The 16,565-nt window shown below is 40.4% G+C and overlaps 1 protein-coding gene across 2 annotated transcripts; it reads right to left on the bottom strand.

The window, feature by feature from the left end:
- Nucleotides 1-945: 945 nt before the first annotated feature.
- On the bottom strand, nt 946-5,864 carry LOC116320088. Of its 2 annotated transcripts, none has more exons than XM_039607424.1 (3): nt 5,682-5,864; nt 1,616-1,975; nt 946-1,437 (listed from the first exon to the last, which is right to left on the bottom strand). In XM_039607424.1, the coding sequence occupies exons 1-3, from the start codon at nt 5,752-5,754 to the stop codon at nt 1,214-1,216; spliced, it is 657 nt and encodes a 218-aa protein (XP_039463358.1). In that variant the 5' UTR covers nt 5,755-5,864; the 3' UTR covers nt 946-1,213. The 2 variants fall into 2 exon arrangements, with proteins under 2 accessions (XP_039463358.1, XP_031595460.2); XM_031739600.2 differs by having other exon boundaries at nt 946-1,440; nt 5,682-5,859.
- Nucleotides 5,865-16,565: the final 10,701 nt, after the last annotated feature.

Here is a 16,565-nt window from a genome sequence, read left to right as displayed (position 1 = left end):
AAAGTTTAGAAAATTATTTGCCATCCGTGATTTGACCTCACTAAGAAGTCAAGCAGAGATTGACATGAGGAGGTATCCAAATGACTAAAAGGTAAATAAAACTGACAGTCATCGGCATACAAATGAAATGCAGCTGTCATGTCCAATATGACAGTAGCAACACGAATGCTATTCATGACTTTAACAAGAGCTGTCTCCGTACTGTGAAAGGGCTTAAAACTGGATTGGAAGATTTCAGACAGTTGCGAGTCATTCAAGTAGTCTAACAGCGGGGTCTGTACAATCCTCTCCAAGATCTTGCTTAAGAGGGAAGCTTGGAGATAGGTCTAAAATTTGACATAACAGAACTATCAAGGCCAGGTTTCTTAAGGGTGTATGACTGCATGTTTAAACCCACTAGGAACTTGACTGGTTAACATACTAGTATTGATCATTTTCAGGATGTAAGGTCCAATGGTAGGGAATTGGAAGGGAGTTTTTCCTTCCCACTGTCGCCAAAGTGCTTGCTCATAGGGGGTCATATGATTGTTGGGCTTTTCTCTGTATTTATTATTGTGCTATCTACTGTACAATATAAAGCGCCTTGAGGCGACTTTTGTTGTGATTTGGCGCTATATAAATAAAATTGAATTGAATTGAATTGAATAGGGAATACCTTTTGGAGAAAGCGGGAAGTAACAACATCGTTCAGGGAACTACAGCACTTTGCATCTCTAAATCAAGCAGAGAAACTGGTGCAGTTGTCCTGCACACACTGTTTGCCATGTGTCAGCTGTTCGCTGTACCCACATCACCCTATGCAAATTGTAAACAGACTTTGCATGTGTCTCCTTCCTGTTCAAAACTCTACACACCACTCATGACAAACCTGTTTTAAAGACTTTGTTTGTCAGATATGAAGGGGGGACACTCAAAATAACAACTGGTCAGAGAAACAGACATCAGTGACTAAACAAACTTCATAATTTAATAGTTTCACACAAAGCTCCCACTCAGCTGTTAACATGTAAATCTTTGTTCAGGAGGGTGAAGTTCTCAGCTACATGAAGCAGGTGAACAGAGCTTCTAATGAAGTCGCAGGAGGAGAGAGGAAGTGAGCACACCATTCAGATGGAAACAGAAGGATCAATAATTACTGCAGTAACATCAACATAATTTAAGACAAAACAGTTCTTTTTATATAACAAATAACTTGTTGTTCTTAGAGCAGACTTCAGGAGCAGGAAACATTTCTGTTTTGTGACTTTTTCACTGTTATTTTATGAAACTTTACAGCTGTGCAGATGTTTGGGAACTTTTTTTTCAACACAGTCCAAAGTAAAGTGCACATCAGCAGAGCTAATAATAATGCTACAGTTCCTGGTCCCAGTACAATTATAATAATCTTCCAGTCCTTTCTCTCTTCTTGTGGTGGTGAAGTTGATCTCTGATCAGCAGCTGCTGTAAAAGACATGAAAATATTTACTTGTGCAGAAATAAAATGAGAACCATCAGGATGTTTGACATGAACAACACATCATGTTTTTCAGTTATAAATCACAAACATGGCAAATAAAAGTTGAACAGACCAGTAAATATAAAAGTGATCATTCAGCTTTGACTTGTTAAAACTTACCAGTGACGTTGAGTCTACAGCTCGCAGAGCTGAAGCCATAATCTGTGTTTACTTCACATCTGTATCGACCCGAGTCCTCAGTCCTGAGTCTGCACAGCTGGAGTCTGATTCGTCCTTCTCTGAGGGCGTCTTCGTCACTCTGAACTCGTCCTGAAAACTTTTCACCCTGAGACTCTGAGACTTCAGCACCATCACGGACATGATACAGGACTGAGATCCTCTGAGGTTTTATCAGTTCACAGTAAATTATTAGATATGTGGGGGATCTGCCTGTTTCTACTGTGAACGTCCACTCCAGTGTGATGTTGTGGTTCTCCTCTGCCTGACAGGAGGTCTGAGTCACATTCACTACAAATGATCCTGTTGAAGAGACAGAGAGAGAGAGAGAGGAGCAGACACTTTGAGAACTGGAACAAACCTGCTGTTGTGGTTTTGGTTTGAACTTTTCTTTTACAGTTTTTCTCAGTTGCGTTGTTGCTTTTCTCACATCACTATTAACATTTGCATAGCAATTAGTGTATATTGGTGCAAACTGCAAAACCTAGTGGATAACCTGCAAAAGCAGGTCACTTGCTCAAAATCGATAATTCATTCCTCAAAAGCAAGTATTCATTTCAGTGAAACAGGCAGTGTCATCAAAATGAGAAGTCTTGACACCATCTTTATGAACAAGATAGTCAAATGGCTTTGTCATGTTTTCATTGTGACAGTGTACAGTATTCTCTCAGTGTGCAAAAGAAAAATACTCTACAGTCACGTATTTAAAATAAACATAAGAAACACCCTTTTGGTAGAGCTGTGCACAAATGTGAACAATATAACAGTACATATTGTAACTGAACATTCTGGCACATTCAGATGTTCTCGTCTGTCTGGCCACATATTTTCATCTACATCACAACGGATTTCATCCCTTGCAATGCAGCGAAGAACATATCTCCTGGAGTGGCGAATCCATCCTCTGCATGACTCTGTGATGTTGTCACATGCTGCATACATGGCTGCTAGCAGGGCCATTTGCGCATGTGAATGCCGGTCGTAAACTAGAGAAAGGCAGAGAAACTCTTATCGAATTAAGGAATAGAGAGTAGGGAGGGAGATATTCAACCAGTATTCTGTCATGTGCCGCGAACCACTCAACATTTAGAGTATGCTTAGAAGACATGTTTTGCCTGTACATACTGGTGACGGAGCTCTTTCACTCTTTCACTCTTCTGTTCAAATGGCACTTTGTACAGTTCTTTCATGCACATTTCTTTTCTCTTGAGCACTCTGTCTATTGTTGCAATTGACACACATCCAATATTGTCAAATACACTGTTATGCTTTACCACAACACTTTGAATTTCTTTAATCTTAATTGCATTGTTTGCAATCACCATTGCACAAATGGGTTCCTCTTGCTGCGGGGTAAAAAGGGCCCTCTTCCACCTCTGCGAGGTTGTCTTTCAATCCTTTGTGGTGCAGATTACAGTAAAATTACAGTAATCTACACTTAACATGAGATATGAGATGCTGGATTACTATCCAATATTATACATACCCGTTCTCCCTACAAAATGTTTAAATGATTTAATTCACAGTGAATCTTCCAACATTTGGTTGCACCTTCCGACCAGTCTCATCCATTGTGAGGCCGTGATTGACAACATGGTCAACAAGTGTTGCCCTAATTTCTGCTTATGTATTTGGTATCTTAGTTTTATTGGAAACGACTATTCAGCATGCAAAAGTATGGTTCATTTTGACTGACATAAGATAAGCAAATGATAAATGTTATAAAACGGCAGAGAACTGTATGAAAGCTATTGATACATGTCCAAGACCATTTGCAATTTGTTCAGAAGAAGGAGAAATTGCTACTCTGATGTGCACACATGACTAAATGTTGTGTAGGTTGCACTACAGGGAGTGCAGAATTATTAGGCAAGTTGTATTTCTGAGGAATAATTTTATTATTGAACAACAACCATGTTCTCAATGAACCCAAAAAACTCATTAATATCAAAGCTGAATGTTTTTGGAAGTAGTTTTCAGTTTGTTTTAGTTTTAGCTATTTTAGGGGATATCTGTGTGTGCAGGTGACTATTACTGTGCATAATTATTAGGCAACTTAACAAAAACAAATATATACCCATTTCAATTATTTATTTTACCAGTGAAACCAATATAACATCTCCACATTCACAAATATACATTTCTGACATTCAAAAACAAAACAAAAACAAATCAGCGACCAATATAGCCACCTTTCTTTGCAAGGACACTCAAAAGCCTGCCATCCATGGATTCTGTCAGTGTTTTGATCTGTTCACCATCAACATTGCGTGCAGCAGCAACCACAGCCTCCCAGACACTGTTCAGAGAGGTGTACTGTTTTCCCTCCTTGTAAATCTCACATTTGATGATGGACCACAGGTTCTCAATGGGGTTCAGATCAGGTGAACAAGGAGGCCATGTCATTAGTTTTTCTTCTTTTCTACCCTTTCTTGCCAGCCACGCTGTGGAGTACTTGGACGCGCAGATGGAGCATTGTCCTGCATGAAAATCATGTTTTTCTTGAAGGATGCAGACTTCTTCCTGTACCACTGCTTGAAGAAGGTGTCTTCCAGAAACTGGCAGTAGGACTGGGAGTTGAGCTTGACTCCATCCTCAACCCGAAAAGGCCCCACAAGGTCATCTTTGATGATACCAGCCCAAACCAGTACTCCACCTCCACCTTGCTGGCGTCTGAGTGGGACTGGAGCTCTCTGCCCTTTACCAATCCAGCCACGGGCCCATCCATCTGGCCCATCAAGACTCACTCTCATTTCATCAGTCCATAAAACCTTAGAAAAATCAGTCTTGAGATATTTCTTGGCCCAGTCTTGACGTTTCAGCTTGTGTGTCTTGTTCAGTGGTGGTCGCCTTTTCAGCCTTTCTTACCTTGGCCATGTCTCTGAGTATTGCACACCTTGTGCTTTTGGGCACTCCAGTGATGTTGCAGCTCTGAAATATGGCCAAACTGGTGGCAAGTGGCATCTTGGCAGCTGCACGCTTGACTTTTCTCAGTTCATGGGCAGTTATTTTGCACCTTGGTTTTTCCACATGCTTCTTGCGACCCTGTTGACTATTTTGAATGAAACGCTTGATTGTTCGATGATCACGCTTCAGAAGCTTTGCAATTTTAAGACTGCTGCATCCCTCTGCAAGATATCTCACTATTTTTGACTTTTCTGAGCCTGTCAAGTCCTTCTTTTGTCCCATTTTGCCTAATAATTATGCACACCTGATATAGGGTGTTGATGTCATTAGACTACACCCCTTCTCATTACAGAGATGCACATCACCTAATATGCTTAATTGGTAGTAGGCTTTCGAGCCTATACAGCTTGGAGTAAGACAACATGCATGAAGAGGATGATGTGGACAAAATACTCATTTGCCTAATAATTCTGCACTCCCTGTACTTGTTTTGAGACTTTTCATTCTGATCTGAGAAAAGCACCAAAGCAACTGAGAAAAACTGTCATTTTATGAGGTCCATGAACTTTAATAACAGAATGTTAGTGTGGAAATAAGAGTGGACAAAATATGAAGTGTGAAGTATCGTAATGCAAATGATGTTGATTAGCTCCATACAGAGATGCTTCTTCACGCTTTAATTTGTGCAGGTTTATGTTAGATCAAAGACTCACTCTACTATTAATTCTAATTTATCAACATTTTTCCTCCAGAATATTTTCTACAGTTTCCAGATAACATAAATGTAGTTTTGTAAACATTGAGTGAGAACTTGTTCAGTAGTTTCACAGTTATGACTGAAGGGTTTTTGTTTTTAAATGAGCTCCTGGATATGAGAGTTTCCTTTTGTGGATAAATAAAGTGTTTATCTAAACACCTGCCTGTGTATGTGTACATCTTTCAGTACATCGTAACACTAACATCTCTCACATGACAGAAGAGGTTTGGTGACAGGAGACCTGTGTCCTCTCTGTGGACAGCCCAAACTAAAGCCAGTCTAACATCTAACAGTGCATCACTGCCGGTAAGAAATAAATAGATAGGATTTTAAAATAAAACTCACCTGCACAGGTAAACCCCACGAGGGAGACAGACAGTAAAGTCCAGCAGAGCCACGGAGATGTTACAGCAAACATGTTTCATGAAGCACACTCAAAGTGCATGATTCGCATGATGTGGACTGTTAGTGAGGTTAGTGTTACTTTTAAAACCTTTACCACGCCCAAATCACTGTCTCACCGGGGGAGGAGTCCATGTTTCCTGCAAATACTTGTCGTGTCATGCCTTACAAACACTTTGTGTGTATACGGAGGTGGCATGTCTGCGACGCAAGCAGCAACATGTCACAGAAACTCGGTAACATGCTTGTCATTGGACAAGAGTACTGTCAATTATTCACATTTCGCTCACACTTGCTGTGCTCCTCACTGTCCTGATGAGCTGCATGAACACCAGCTGGAAGTCAGTTTGTTAATGAGGAGTTTGGAGTCTTTTTCTTTTATAAAACATATCAAATATTGAAATTACAGACGTGTCCTGTTTCTACTGTGAGTGTAGCTAATAGCATATTGCAATATGGAGAGACACTAGTCCAGAGCTTCCCAAAGTGTGGGGCCCGCCACCTAGGGGGGTGAGGGGCAGAGCCATTGCAGGGGTGGGGTGGGGTTTGAAAAGGGGAAAAAAAAGAACACTTTGACACCGCTAGCATAATGGTGCCAAGGTAGGTCTCCCCTGCAGAATTGGTTCTCCCTTCGTCGGGAGCACGCGCTGGGCTGTTCAAATCACTGACAAACAGTATCCCACAATTTTGATTTTTTTTCCTTTTTTCTTTTGGGGGGGAGCGCAAACATTTTCCTTGTAAAACAAAGGGGGGCCTGGCGAAAAAAGCTTGGGAACCACTGCACTACTCAAACACTTCTCACAGACAAAGAACATTCCACAGCAGATCATGTATCCCTATACCTCCAGTCTGGGGTGGGGGGTGGGGAGGTGGTCATACGTTTGGCCACAGCTGTAGATTACACTATCAGTGCTTGTTCACTCTTGACAATAATTACATTTCTAAATTCTCTTTGTGCATTTACAGGTAAACAATATCTAATATTTTATCTAAATGACTGCTTTGTCTTTGAAAAGGTGAAGAGCCTGAGGCCGGTGACACTCCAGTTCTACTCCAAGTACATCCTTACGGTGGCTCACAGGACAAGGCCACATTCCTGTCCTGCCAGAAGAGAAGAGAAACTTCAGAGTCTTCACACAGTTCAACCACACCTGTCATATTCCGTATGACAGGGGTCTCAAACTCCAGTCCTCGAGGGCCGGTGTCATGCAACTTTTCCATGACTTCAAGGACTGGAGTTTGAGACCCCTGCTGTATGGTGTTCATGCAGTTTTCTACCCCACAGTTACAGCATGTCTGACTGCCTGTTCAGCACATGCAAAAATATATGAGTTTAAGCATGTGATGACAAAGGCCTTCCATTATGGTGTTTGTCATCACATGTCACAGACATCTGGATGATCATTTGGAATAAACAAAAAACTAAAAACTTGTTACTTCATCTTTTATCTTTATTATTATTATTATTGTTCTTATTTTACATGTTTCATTGTTAGGCATTGGGTTTATTTGTAGTAGTCCTTTCCAGCTTCTTTCCCTCTTCCATGTTACTGTGTCAGCTTGTCAGCATCTATTTGGGTTTGGGAGTGGAACAGGAAGTAAGGAACAGAAAGTGCCATTTAAACCAGGAGAGGTTCTTATATTTCAGAAGAAGGGATTAATTCAAAAGAAATGACCTCAATGCCATATTTTATTTAGGAACCCTGGAGAGCACTTTGCAAAATAACACATTCTTATAATTTCACCCTCAGATGAGCCAAACTACGACTGTCAGGGAAGGTGATGTAGGTACAGAGCATGTGAGAGTGGTTAAGTTAATGTCTCTTGTCTAGATGAAGGCACAGGAGGGATCAATGGCAAGGCGTAGAGATTCAGTATCTTCAGTGGACACTCCATTTCTGGCACAAAACACCTGTAAAAGACTACCTTTTTTAGAGTCCTGTTACAACAGACAGAAAAACAAACCATAAAAGATCATTGTCGAGGCAGACGGTCTTGTTTTACACACACACACAGACACACACACACACCGCGGGTCAAGGAGAAGTCATCAAACCGCTCTAATCATTATCAGTATTTTCTCAATGCTTAACCTATAGTGCGCCCGTATGTAAAAAAATATTTCTTAGCGAAAAAAAGGTTCAAAATATTATTATTAAAACACCCCGATGAGGTATGTTTTGTGCAGCCACTCCTTGTCAGACCAAAGTAAAGACTTTACTCCATGTTTGAGCTACTTTTACAGCAGGTTTTTCTCATTAGACAGGAAATGACCTTGTACTACGCACACTAAGGAGTCAACAACCAATATTATCATTTCTCATTGGTTGTAACCCTGCAAATTATTTTGTACAGCTCTCAACACCTTGTACGTGTAAAATAATCCTTAACGGAAAAAAAAGCTCATATTCAAAACTTGGTCCTATTTTAGCGTCGCAATTTTTTTTATTAAAACTATTTCGCTCCCCTGTGGGAAAAAGATGTTTTCTTCATTTTATAGAGTCGCTTTACAACAGGTTTTCTCAATAGACAGAAAAGCAGAAAACATAAAAAGAAAACGGCCTTGTTTTGCACACATGAAAAAGGAGTCAGACAACAGATATTGTTTTTTCTTATTGCTTGTAACCCGCCAAATAATTTCATACAGCTCATATTCAAATAATATGAATATGAGCCCCCCCCGTGGGAAAGAGTTCTTTTCTCAGAGTGAAGTTTACAACAGGAGGCGAGTTTTGTCATGAGCAAGAACAAGCGCAGACAACTGTTGCCCATAAAGTAAAACAAATAGCCTCCTCTAAGTCGTATTTTACCGTAGGAGAATGCGAAAAACAGACAACCCTCACAAGAAGGCACCCAAAAAAGGAAATTGGACACCACAACTGTTTTTTTCTGCCCCCCCCCGCACACACACACACATTAAACAGAGAACCAAACAGTGAGAGAAAAAAAAAAAACCCCTCTCTAATTGACGATGAAACAGTCAGTTGACTGAGAGAAATGCAGTCCATTATTGTGAACGCTGAAGGAGATGTGCTCCATAGTCAAACTTATATTTCCTTAACTTACATCCTATGTTCGGTTTAAATCCCTTTGATGGAAAATTGGTTAAACCATTGCTCAACTTATGCCTGAATGACGGAAGATAATTCTGATGAAAAGGAAACTGACCCCGTAAGGACTTTGCAGCTGAGTCGAGGGCTCGTGCACATAAGGTCAGGAGGTGTCCGGCGTGAGTGCGGCCTGACATTCCAGTTGGGACATCTGCCAGACACATTAGTGCAACTGTGAGCAGCAGCTCCTGTATACTGAACATAAGAAAAGTAATGTGTAGTGCTAAACCGAGATTCCAGGGCTCATGCTTATATGGTTTTCTTTTATTCAAAAACAGGTTAGTTTAGCGACTGTGTAACTGTGTCCTTGACCTTTTTACCGGTTTGAGGAGTTGGTTCCCTGGTCCAGATATTTGGGATGGTTCAAATGCTAAAAAAAGTTAGAGCTGCTTACATTTGATCATTTTTCGGTAACCTAAATTATGTGAAAAGAGAATTTGTAAAAATAGTTTTTGATTTTGAACTGTTGTAGTCCTGTTTTAATTCTGGATCAGTTCTGGGTCTGGTTGAATTGGGGTTTAGTCCGCGTGTCTTGATACAGGCTGACTTTGTTCTGCCTTGCTGCGTAATTAAAAAACTAGTTTAAGGTGTCCTGCATATGTGATATGTATTTTTCCCTATATGAAGTCATTCTTTTTTTAAAAAAACTCAAAACAGAGCCTATTAATCTTTCAGTCATTTCTAACCCCCCCCCCCCAAAAAAAGAAAATCCCACATGCATAGGGCTAAGTCCCGGGTGTTTCAAATGTCTGCCTCCGCCTCTGGGAGCACCTAAAACAGCAAATGAGTGACATGATTTTTTTTTTTTTTAAATATGAAAAAACTTTATTAAAAAAAACAAAAACAAAAACACACAACTATAAAAAAAAAAACTATATAAACAAATAAACTATATACATGGGGAGTCACTGTCCCGGGAGTCACCAGCTGGAGAGGGCCTTATTTATTTGGAGAGTTTTGGGGGGTTTTATCTTCCTTTTCAGGGATTTTTCCATGCGCCAGCTGCTCCCGGACCTGCCACCGCTGCTGGCGGCGGTCTGCCTCCCCAGGTGGGGGCTGCTCCTCCCACCCCTTTTTGTATTCATGATATTTGGACACTGGGTCAGTTTTGTTTTGGGGTGGGGGCATTGTCACTGGCTTGATCCAAGAGGACCCTTTTTGGGGGCTTGTAGATGTCTCTGCTGCTGCTCCTTCACATGGTTTTCCCCTTTTTTTTTCTTTTTTTTTTGCTGTCCAATTTTTCTTTCTTTTCTAATTTTATTATTGTTTCCAAGGCGAGAGCTTCGTGGAATCCGAGAGCTTCGTGGAATGATGAATGAGTGACATGATTGAGAGACATTCTGGGGACCTGGATCAACTAAAGAGTGATGCGCTGGGGGTATTTGACCAGTTTGTTGACCCTTTCACTCAAATTGCTTCCACCCATTTGGGACAAGACCATCAAAGAACTGTTAAAACCAGTTGAACCAGAGATTATTGTCACAAAACTAACAGTCTGTTATTCGAAGTGTGGAGACTCCAGAGTTCTTGCCATTAAGGACCATTGTTTTCATTACATACCGTTGGTAAAAAGTTTGGAGCAGCTGTTGTCACATCCAAGAATGCTTGCAATGATTGATGAGAGGCCATGCAAGGATGGCTTTCTTCATAATTTCATTGATGGAGACATTTTTAAGTGGCACCCACTGTTTATTAAAGTCCCAACAGCATTACAGTTGATTTTATATACAGATGAAATTGAACTATGCAATCCTCTTGGATCTCGGGCAAACAAGAACAAGCTGTTATTGATTTATTACACCTTAGGTAACATCAGCCCTAAGTTCAGATCAAGACTTCTTGCTATTCATCTGCTTGCCATGGTAAAATCAAAAGATCTTTCCCGTTGTGGTATAGATGAGATATTTGAGAGGATTAACCGTTATTTAATTGAGCTGTGTGATGGTGTCCAAGTTGTTACTGCAAGTGGTGAGAAGACAATTCATGGGGCACTCATATCTGTGTGTGGAGACACTCTAGCTCAGCATGAAGTGGCTGGATTTAAGGAAGGAGTGGGTTTTGCCTACAGTAAATGCAGGCACTGCGAATGCCACTTTGAAGACATGCAGGAAAAATGTAATGAAGATTTGTTTGTTAAAAGGACCATGGCCAGTCATAACAGGCAATGTAATGACATTGAAAAGGCAAGTACTGACTTTCTGAAAGACAATCTAAAAATAACGTATGGTATAAACAGGAGAAGCAAGTTAACAGAATCTCCTCACGTTGATATAATCAATCAAACCCCACAAGACATCATGCATGTTATTCTTGAAGGCGTTGCCCCATATGAAATCAAATGTGTTTTAAAGAATCTTGTGCTTTCAGGGCAAATGAACTTAGATTCATTCAATAGTGCAATTCTGTGTTTCCCTTATTCTCCTGTTGATGTGAGGGATAAGCCTTGCCCCATATCTGTCAGTACGCTGTCATCAAATGCAAATAAATTAAAACAGTCAGCTGGGCAGATGCTGGTTTTGTTGAAGATCCTTCCATTTCTCATGGACAAAATTGGAGAAAATCATTACACACAAATGCTACGTAACATGTTAGAGATCATAAAAATTCTGTTTTCACCTATTATTGCTGTCTCAACTCTCTCCAGACTGAAGCTTTTAATAGAGCTGCATTTAAAACATTTCAAACAACTGTTTCCAGATGAAAATATTATACCTAAACAGCATTATTTACTGCATCTTCCTTCTCAGATTAAGGCTATTGGTCCTACAGTGAGGCATATGTGTATGCGCTTTGAGTCAAAACATTGTTTCTTCAAGCAGTGGGCTCTGAAAAGTAGATTTAAGAATATTTGTAAATCTCTTGTGAAGCACAACCAACTTTATGAATGTAGTCAGAACGTGCATGAGAAACATCCCATTTTTTCAAGTGAAGGCGACATGGGTCCAGCCTCTGAGGTGAAAAATATTCATTATGTAGAAAGCAAGATTAAAGACTTCATTGAGCAAGTTGAACATGTAGTCTCTGTACAGTGGATTATGCTACATGGAAATAAACATTCATGTGAAAAATCTTTGGTTATTTCTGATGTAATAAATGATGCTCCAGAGTTTGCACTTGTTAAAAACGTCTATATTGTAAATGCATCTGTGTATTGTTTTGAATGCCAGCCTCTCTCTACAGTTGGGTGGAATGATCAATATTTAGCTTATGAGGTAGAAGTTCCCTGTCTAGCTCAGGCAAATATTTTTGGCTCATAATAATGCAATGTTAACCTGCAGTTCTCAATAAAGTAGATTTGATGTCCTGATTCAAGTTAGGTCTATTTCTTGAAACAAGATGATGCATCTTTTAAAAATAACACAGCAGTTTAAAACGTTTATGAAATGCCAAAAAAGCTTGTTTTGTGTGAGATATGACTCAAAACAATATGTTTTCAAGAGTTTTTCATTTAACAAGGTATCCAAGATGCACTGTCTAAAACCCAAGTTAAATTTACCATAAAAACAAGTTCCTATATCTCACTGAAACGTTACTCTTTAGCTTATTATGGCTTATTTTAAGTGTTATTTAGATATTTTGACTTGAAATTAGACAAATATACTTGGTAAGATTTTGAGATTTTGCAGTGTATATGTATTTTGCACTGTTAAGTTTTTATTTGACATTAATTAAGGAGTTGTGTTTAATTTTTGCTACTGTAGCAGTTACTTGTGGTTTTTTAACATTTAAAGGAACGTGATTATAAAACATAACCAGAAAACATACAATAAGCATACATGTACCCATACAACTAAAAGCAGCACTGTTTGTACTTAAAGTCTTTACTGTTTATTTGTTTAAGTTTTTGTCCAATATCTGTTAATTTGTAATTAAAAAAACAAAACAAATGTCATCATTTTTTCTGGTTGTACTGTATATAAAGGTCAGATCCAAAATGGTTGTTTATTGTGTTCAGGTTTTTGTCTCTAGTGTTTCACAGGGTGGAGCCCACATACAATCCTGTATGTGGAAACACTGCACATACAATATGTGCAGTGTTCTAACATCTCAACTCCTTGGCTTATAATTACTTCAGTCTTCTGCAGATCTAATTGGTGCACTCGTGTTATTACGGACAAACAGCCCTGACCCACTGAGGTATAGACTCCACAGGACTTCTGAAGGTGTGCTGAGATCAGAGGAATTTAAAGGCCAAGTCAACATCTCAAATTTGTTAGCCTCCTCCTCACATAAACTACGATGCACCGTGCATTCTGACACCTTTCTATCAGAACCAGCATCAGTCTTTTTGGCAATTTGAGCCACAGTCGCTTTTCTCGATGGAACCACACAGACCACCCTTCACTCCCTACGTGCATTAGTCCCTGGTATAAATATAGTGAGCAGAGGAAAGGCGTACTCAGTCACATTCTCACTAAGGTTCGGAAACCCGTAGAAAAACCCGCCACTGTGCAAACCAAACACTCGTCCCTCTGCATCAAAAACCGGGGAGCCGGAAGAGCCGTGGTACATGAGAGTGTTGTAGGTGACGTAGATATTTTCATACGGGTCCCTTTTGATCTGCAGATTGATTTCACAAAGACTGCAAAATTCCTCGCAGTCTTCTAAATTTTCATTATTTTCTCGCCTCTCTTTCTCGACGACGCACATAGGACTCGTTTTTTTCACTCCTCCTCCTGGGTGTCCAACGACACAGGCCTCGCCGTCTGAAGGTACAGGCTCAAATCTCTTAAGGAGCCCCGGCGGCACTTTCTCTGTTTCCAGCTTAAGTATGACATAATCTAACTTATCGTCGCCGATGAACACCTTAGCGCCGAGGTTGTTCCTGTCTGACTCTTGGTCTTCAAAGTTTACAAATTCACGCCAGTTAGGTGTGTTTGATTTAACCCAGTAGTCGAATAAGTGGGTGTTGGTCAAGACAAAGTTGTCAAATAACACAAAGCCTGTGCCTTGCTTTATGAAGGAACCAGATATGAGACAAACTGACTCGCTCAGTTCGAGCAGCAACATAACACTGCGAATTTCAGTAAAAGACTGTCTTTCCAAAGCACTCCTTCCTGTATTTCAGTGCTTCCTGGAAAGAATTTTTGGGGAATCTACTCTCCATCCATCGTTTCAGACGCGGATACTGCTGACAAAGTAGATCGTAAACCTCCTTACGGTCAACGCTGCTGTCCGTTTCTTTGATCACCATTTTTAGACTCAATCCGTTCTGTCGTGCTACATCTAAGACTGATGTCCTTCCACCGCTGCGTGTGGAGGTTTCTGCTGCCCTGGGATGGCTACATCTTTTATTTCCGTATCTGCTCCCTGTGGAAAACATGTCTGGAATTTCTTATTGTCCAGACAATCAGTTATGTCTGTGCACTCAGTCTTACGTTCGTCGTCGATGTTAACCAACTCGAAGTAGCCCAGGTCATCGGCCAAGCGACCGTCTCTTTTCAGAGCCTCGGCCGCAGTTATTCCCTTCTCCCAATAAACACAAAGATACTCGAACTGTTTTAAAGCGTCATTTTTTAAAAACCTTTCTCTTTTTTGGCATTTAGTCCTCCCTTTGTACCGATGTAAAAGACAGAATAGCAATCTCTCGCCTTAACCATCTTCTTACATTGACTGAAAGGCCTCCGTGCAAGCTTGAACATGTTGCGTGTGCCGTCTGAACTGGATTTCAGTCTGAACTGATGTCCGTGTGGGTCCTGCAGGAAATCAGAGTTGTAAAAGTTGCTAATGTAGCAAAAACCAAAATGTATTGCATTTTGTTCATAATCTCGTTAAAGTCATGATAGTTTTTTTTATCGCTTTCACTGGAGTGGGTCTGCACAGCTAAAAAAAACCAACTGATTTACATTTATCGTTTATTACTTTTATCGGACATCATCCGATCCCATTTATGCACATTTAAGAAATAACTTGGAAAATATCCTTTTGTTTGCATTTGGAGACTCGGCATTTGAACCATCCCAAATATCTGGACCAGGGAACCAACTCCTCAAACCGGTAAAAAGGTCAAGGACACAGTTACACAGTCGCTAAACTAACCTGTTTTTGAATTAAAGAAAACCATATAAGCATGAGCCCTGGAATCTCGGTTTAGCACTACACATTACTTTTCTTATGTTCAGTATACAGGAGTTGCTGCTCACACTCTGAGTTGCACTAATGTGTCTGTCAGATGTAAAGGAAAGCAGCTAATAGTTAGTACTGAGCTCTGTGTTTGTGATTGTTGCTTGTTAATCACACTAGGAGTGAACAAAAGCAGAAAAAAACCCTGTAAAGATGCAGACTGTGAAAGTCTGGTTTATACCATAAATCTTACCAGCTGTAACTGGGGATTTTTTGTGTTTTAAGTTATAAGCATGTGTCAAGACTTCTGTCTCCCATTGCTGATGTGATCCTTCTTTTTTCTTCCCTATTAATGATCTACGGTATTTGTGATATTGCCCCCATAAAAAAATAAGGCTCTAATGAAATCATTGTGATACAGAGATTTGGATTCTTGTGCATGCATTGGATAAAAAAGTAATTTTGTCAAGACTGAATGTAGTTTACCAACTGCTCCTCAGTCCAAACTGACTTTATGGTTCATATGGGGCGATCGTGGCTCAAGAGTTGGGAGTTCGCCTTGTAATCGGAAGGTTGCCAGTTCGAGCCCCGGCTTAGACGGTCTTGGTCGTTCTGTCCTTGGGCAAGACACTTCACCCGTTGCCTACTGGTGGTGGTCAGAGGGCCCGGTGGCGCCAGTGTCCGGCAGCCTCGCCTCTGTCAGTGCGTCCCAGGGTGGTTGTGGCTACAATGTAGCTTGCCATCACCAGTGTGTGAATGTGTGCGTGAATGGGTGAATGACTGGTTGTGTAAAGCGCTTTGGGGTCCTTAGGGACTAGTAAAGCGCTATACAAATACAGGCCATTTACCATACGTGTCAACTCAGGGAACTCCTGCCGTGACCTCCCGTTTGTGAACTCACACACACACACACACACATGCAGAAGGAGAGAAACAGAAAGATCATTAATGCAGAGGATTGCAGCAGCTCTTGGATTTTCACTCTCTGTCGGATTTCAGAAGAACAGTCCCATAAATTTCATTACAAAGTTTTTACCTTTGCTTCAATGTGTCTTTAAATCCTTTCTCATTCAAATTGTTTATTCACATAGTAAAGAAGTAGCTCGGGAACTCCATAAGTAGGAACAGCGATAGTTTAAAGACATTTTCTACAATACAGAGGATTTCATCATCCACAGTTTGTGAAAACTGTGGTTAAAAAAAAAATCTGTAAATTCACAAATGATGGACTCTTTTCAGAGGTATGCTTCATGTACTGATTATCATACAGTTCAAAGATGTGCATTAGGCTGCACACTGGTTATGCCATTACGGATTTTGCTCAAGAGTCTGTTTGAGCTAAAAACTTGAAATATATATATGTATATTTTATATATTCTTTCTCTCACAGTTCAGTTCTCTGTTTTGGGGTGTGTGTGTGTGTGTGTGTGTGTGTGTGTGTGTGTGTGTGTGTGTGTGCAGTTGGGGGTGGGGGAGTTGTGGTGTCCAATTTCCTTTCTTGGGTGCCTTCTTGTGAGGGTTGTCTGTTTTTCACATTCTCCTACGGTAAAATACGACTTAGAGGAGGCTATTTGTTTTACTTTATGGGCAACAGTTGTCTGCGCTCGTTCTTGCTCATGACAAAACTCGCCTCCTGTTGTAAACTTCACTCTGA

Source organism: Oreochromis aureus, linkage group 3 (genome assembly GCF_013358895.1).
Source record: "Oreochromis aureus strain Israel breed Guangdong linkage group 3, ZZ_aureus, whole genome shotgun sequence".
Classification (NCBI taxonomy): domain Eukaryota; kingdom Metazoa; phylum Chordata; class Actinopteri; order Cichliformes; family Cichlidae; genus Oreochromis; species Oreochromis aureus.
This window is presented reverse-complemented; position numbering and strand designations above follow the sequence as displayed.

What these genes read in the sequence shown, in the direction of transcription:
- LOC116320088 (XM_031739600.2), bottom strand. Translation starts at nt 5,754, where the DNA reads ATGTTTGCTGTAACATCTCCGTGGCTCTGCTGGACTTTACTGTCTGTC. An exon ending in CGTGGGGTTTACCTGTGCAG is followed by an intron (nt 1,976 to 5,681) that starts GTGAGTTTTATT and finishes TCTCTTCAACAG; the next exon opens with GATCATTTGTAGTGAATGTG. An exon ending in CTGTAGACTCAACGTCACTG is followed by an intron (nt 1,441 to 1,615) that starts GTAAGTTTTAAC and finishes TGTCTTTTACAG; the next exon opens with CAGCTGCTGATCAGAGATCA.